The sequence below is a fragment of the Rhea americana genome, unplaced genomic scaffold (genome assembly GCF_003343005.1).
Source record: "Rhea americana isolate MKP2758 unplaced genomic scaffold, rheAme1 scaffold_51, whole genome shotgun sequence".
Lineage (NCBI taxonomy): Eukaryota > Metazoa > Chordata > Aves > Rheiformes > Rheidae > Rhea > Rhea americana.
In genome coordinates, this window is record NW_028186657.1 from 2,166,706 (window position 1) to 2,172,067 (window position 5,362).

General features: G+C 64.2%; 1 protein-coding gene across 1 annotated transcript in view; it reads left to right on the forward strand.

Annotated features, from left to right (window-relative positions):
* The window catches only part of SYNPO (synaptopodin), a 15,723-nt gene that overhangs the window by 3,410 nt on the left and 6,951 nt on the right, over positions 1 to 5,362 (forward strand). Inside the window, exons 2-3 of the mRNA XM_085317815.1 lie at positions 1,663 to 1,871; positions 2,849 to 2,937. Coding sequence (XP_085173941.1) covers positions 1,663 to 1,871; positions 2,849 to 2,937 — 298 coding nt within the window. The remainder of the gene's footprint in view (positions 1 to 1,662; positions 1,872 to 2,848; positions 2,938 to 5,362) is intronic.

A 5,362-nucleotide genomic window follows, 5' to 3' on the forward strand; every position in this document is an offset into this window, starting at 1 on the left:
CGCCGGGGCTTCGGCGGGGTCGCGTCTCCCAGCCCTGCAGAGCTGCTTCCCAGGCTGCGTCCGCCGTGCCCCTGCACGTCCCTCCCTGGGGACGCATCTCCCCCCAGCAGGGCTCCCCGTGGCCCTGCCGTCTCGCGCTGCAGACGTGAGGTCTGTCCGTCCCTCTGGACTGGCGGCCAGCCGGATCTGTTGAGGATTGGGCAAGGGGCATTCAAAGGCACCGTTTCGTCCCCGTCCCCTCCCCGCTGTCCATCCGTCCCCTCCCTGCTGTCCATCCGTCCGTCAGGGACGAGAAGAGCCAGGTGACCTTCTCGCGCAGGACCGTCTCCTCCCTGTCCGCGGGACTGGCCAGCCAGGGCTGTCACCTGGGCTCTGTAGCCTGGGGTCTGTCATGGGGTGTCTCTGCGCCGCGGCGGGCGCTGGGATTCCCCTCCCGGGCCGCCGTTGAGGGCTGCTGGCCCCGGTCCCTGGCTTTGCTCTTGGGACGGGCCATGCCCGTCACGTTGGGCTGGGGGTGCCGCCCGTTCTGCTGCTCCGAGGGCTGAGATCGGGGCAGCCTGGAGGGGGCCTGCTCTGCCCCATCCTCCTTTAAGGGAGCTAAAAGGTTTGTTTTGACAGTCTGGGGGAAGGAGCCGGCTCTGCTTCTGTAGTGGCAGCAGCTTCTTCTTCCCCCGAGCAGAGATAAGCAGGGCTTGGGCTCTGCTGCATCCCCTCGGCACCCTCGAAGGGAGAAGCAGCTCGGCTTGCCCCGGGGAAGCGGGCTCTGGCTGAGACAGGGACAGCCAACTCCTGTAAAAAAGCCCAAATCCCCCGTCCCTTCTCATCCCATCGCTTTATCGCCTTTTTTGCTTTTTGGGCGACGGGTGCTCCAAGGCTTGCAGCTTGGTGACAGGGTCAGGGCGAGTTTGCCGAGGCACTGAGGGCCGGGGCAGGGCTGTGAGCCAGGGCGAGCGCTGGCCCGCCAGGGCGGCGGGTGCGGGGAGGCAAACAGCTCCAAAGCCAGCAAAGCCTTTGCAAACTGAGCGCAGGGAAAACTTGCAAGCGAATCGAATTTTATTGCTGTGCCAGATTTTGACACTGGCAAAGGCGCCAGGGGGGAGAGGCCCGGCGCGGCGAGTCCTGCCAGGGAGAGGAGATCGGTTCCCAGAGAGCAGCACTCGCCGCTCGCGCGGGGGCTTGYGGGGGCCGTAGGGCCAGCACGTGTAAAAACTGTATCTGGTGTAAAGGAGGGTTGGAAGCTGGGGGTGAGGCAGAGAATTGTCGTATTTTTACCCGTGCATTTTAATTGCATCTGTTTTGAGCTAGCTAGACTGTATGTCTGTGCTGCCGCTCTTGTTTTCCTAGCAGTAGATTATTTGGGATAACTCTGGGAGCTGGAGGGAAGAGCAGACTTCAATGTGTGTGAGTTTGCGCGCAGTGCAAAAAATCTCGCACAGCTGTAACTAAGGCAAAAGGCCAGTTGGCTTCCCTGCCAAAAAAACCTGCTTACGTTTCCTCAGTGTCCAAAGCGCTCAACGTTTGGGTGAAAACACTGAGTTCCCCCCCTCACACCCCATCACCACCCTGGATGCAGATGTGATTTCGGGCTGGCTCCGTCCCTGGGCGAGGTGCTTTTTACCCAGCCGACTTGCGGAGAGGTGGTTCAGGGTCTCCCTGCCACAGGTTGCACATGCTGTCGTGGGATCGCTCGGGCACTTCGGGTAGTGTTGCGGATGCAAAGCGCGGAGCAGCCGTGGTGTTTGGGAGCGGGATTCGTGCTGCTGGACACGGCGCAGGTGATCCTGCCAACTGCAGCTCGCCCCCTAATCGCATCCCGAATGCCCGACTGGCGGGCGAGCGAGGGCGGTTAGCGGAGGCGAGCCTGCCACGGGGTGAGCCTGCGCCCTCCCCCRGGGTATCTGGGCGCATCTGGACAGAGCCGTGCGGAGCCTGTCTGGGGAGAGCTGCTGCTCCGCAGGCCCGGCCGTGGGAGCTGCCAGCAGGCTCAGCCCAGAGACTCAGAAATGCTTGCGCGTGCCCCTCTGTAGAGGTGGGTTTTCTCTTAATTCTGTTTTTTTGCCAGAGAATTGCATAGCGAGGGAGGGGGCATCCGTTCAGCTGCACTCTGTGCTGGGKGAGGGCGAGAGGTGCCGTTTGGGATGACCTCCAACAGCAGCCTGATGAGTGTTCAAAATCTGGAAAAGCATCTGTGTGTTACGGATGGCGGCTTTGCTCTTCTCTTGCTGAAGGTGGATTTTGAGTTTCCCCCATATTCTCGTCCGTGCTGTGCCAGCCCCTGGCTCTGCGGGGCCGGCGGGGCYGTTCAGCCCCCGAGCCTCCGTGGTTCACTCGCCTCGGGCCGGCCGCCTGCCCAGGGGATTGCAGCCTTTGGATGGCCGTACTTCCAAACCGGTAGCAGGCTGCAGATGGGGATCCTGAATCAAAGTATGTGGAGTCACGCGCCAGCCCTGGAGCCTGAGATTTCACGTGTCCGGTCCCAGCCCGTCAGCCCCATCGGGAGGCTCCACTAAGCCTTGACACTGATGTTCTCACCATGGGACTTTCCACCATCATGCTTGGTGCTAGCAAACACCCAGGCTGCAGGGTGACAGCTTCCAAGTCACTATTTCTCTTCCCAAAATTGCTGCAGAATTTTGAGTTTATCCACAGCACAGCTGAGCCAAGTGTATCACACTTTGGCCTGGGAGCTGTTTTTTGCTGGGGTTTCCCATTGCAAACCATCAGCTGGCCTGAACGGATGTGCCGTGACATCCTGGCTACATCAAAACCAGCAGCTTCAACTGAATCTGTTGAACCGGCCAGCTCGGAGAGGCCTGGGTTGTCTCCCCTCCCCGCGGTTCGGTGCCAGGTCTTGATGCGGTCCAGCTGAGAGCAAGGCTCTGGAGGTCGGTGCAGGCAGGGTCTGATACATCCTTCACCATTGTCTGGGGTCTCACGGTGAGTCTAGCCTTGCTGCAAGTATTTTAGATGCTCTCCAGCAGCCCTGTGCAAGGGGACCTGTCCTCTGCATGGAAACCTGAGCTGGAAGGAATTTTGTTTGCCAGTTGGCTGTGARGGGAGAGCAACAAACATGCCTTTCATCACCCTCATCATCCTCACCCTGGAGGAGAGAGCGCTGTACTTGTTGCAGGAAGGTTAACAGACGGCTTAGTAAGAAGCTGTTAAGCCCGGCACTTTGGGGATGTTGCTGGAAGTTGTTCCTGGGGCAACTGGAGCCTATAGGCTCCTCTTTGGTAAGATGAAGTGCAAAGGCAGGCTGAGCAGTGAGCTGGAGAGAGGTTTGGATTTTGGAGCTCTTCCCGGTAAATCTCTGCTTTTTCAGGGGCGTAGCAGAACGGCGACGCACTGTCCTCTGCGGGGATGCCCCGCTCTGCACCCCAAGGGGTGAGGGGGGCCCTCGACAYGGCGCTCAAAGCGCTCGCGGGCTGGTGGCCGGCAGGTCGTGGTGTTCCTAGAGCYGGCAGTTCCCGGCCCTGCAGGGTGGGAGAGAGCATCCCCTTCCCCACCCGCTGCCTGCTGCCCGGGATCGCCGGAGTGCGAGGGGACTGGGAGCTCGCAGGTGCCACAGGATCAGGGCTTCGGGCTGGGGGACGCCCGCGGGAGCCCCCGCAGCAGGGCCCGGGCTGCAGGGAGAGCTGGCGGGGCTGAATTCAGTGTTCTTGGAAGAAGCCAGGACATTCGGAGACGGGCGACGTTTCCTCCCTGAGCTCCAGYGCCGCGGCGAGCCGGTGAGCGGCCGTGGGAAGGAAGGAAGGAAGGAAGACTGGAAGAACGCAAGAAGAGCGAGTCACCCGTTGGACCTGGGTCTCTTCCTAGCCGCCTCCTAACGGCCGGAAGCCGCTTTCCAGTGTCACGCTAGCCCTGGGTGCCGTTGGCCGTATATAGCTCTGCTTGAGCCCTTTCCCCGTGCCGGTCGGGCTCCCTTCAGCCCCCGCGCGCCTCCTCGCTCCTCGCCAGCACCSGGACGTTTGCACCGCGTTGCACTCCGACCCGCCCGCCTGGGCCTGGGGGAAGCCGCGCAGCCGCGAAGCCCGGCTGCAGCTGCCCGGCTGTCCGAGGTGGCAGGGGAAGGAGCAAGGGCGCGTTTCCCGCGGCTCCTGCAGCCCGGAGGGSAGCAAGGGGTGCAGCGCGTGGCCCCGTCTAGCGGCACGGAGRCCGTGCCACCCGAGATGGGCAGGGGACCGGCTCCTGATGCCAGGGGACGGGGGTCCCCCCGGGTGGCTGAATACTCTTGTGCCAGGTTGAATAGCCCCATCCCATGGCTGAAATGGGAGGCTTGGTGAGGTGCGGGGGGGGGGCAGGCGGTCCCGGGTGCGCGTAGCCAGGGCCGTGAGCCTGGGAGCGTGTGTGCGCGGAGCACGGGGAGTAGTAAGGCATAATAATCTTATTCTCTGCAATTTCCTCTGGGTTGCCAGAGGTCCGGTGCTCTCCATCTGTGCAATAAAAACCCGATGCTAAGCGCGGTTATTACCGCCACCGTCGCTATTGCTGTTGCTAGCAATTCCTTTGCACTGAGCTCGGAGGGAGGAGCTGTGAAACGGCTCGCGCCAGCCGGACGAGGGGCCAGGGCGGCTGTCTGCACGGCGCCGCGTCCGGTACGGGCAGCGGGGCCGTAGGGGCGCGCGGGCAGCGGGGCCTGGGGGTCCCCGCGGGGGGTCCCACACTGCGCATCTCCCCCGGCCGAGGGACCGGCCCGGAGCCGCCGAGGCCGGAGCGGGGACGCTGCGTGCCGTGCTGCCGGCGCCGCGGGGGCCGCGGCTTGCCTCCTCGGCTGTGGCGCTGCCTCTGCTCGGGAGGGGGGCGGCGGGGGCGGCCGGCGGAGCGCCGGAGGACGCCGCTTCCCCGCGCTGCGCCGCAGCCGAAGCCAGCGGGAACGTCGCGTTAAACGCGGCCGGTTTCGAGGCGAGGAGAGCTTGGACGCCGCCGTCGCTGCTCAGGCAGCCCCAGCGTTGCCAGCGGAGACTTTCCGTCGGCGTTTCTGCCTTCTCTCCCCCTCGCCCAGCCAAAATCCTCCCGCCGCCAGCAGCCCGGCTCCTTCAGCTCTTGCGGGTGGGCCGAGGGCTCGAGCCGCCCTCCTCTTCCTCCCCCCGGCCGCCTTCCCCCGTGCGGCCGGAGCGGAGGGTCCCGCGAGGGTCCCTTCCCCCGAGCGGGCGCCCGGGGAGGCTGCAAGCTTCAGGCTTGGCAATGCGGGGAAAACCCCAAGGGTTTTCGGAAAGACRCGGGCTGGGAGCGTGGGCGTCGGGGCGGGCCGTGGGTGCGTGCGGAGCGCAGAGCCGGAGGACGGGGTGCTGGTGGAGATGCCCCCAGCGAAGGCAGGGTGCGGATGCGCGTCCTCGGCGGCTGGCGCCCGCCGGAGCCGAGC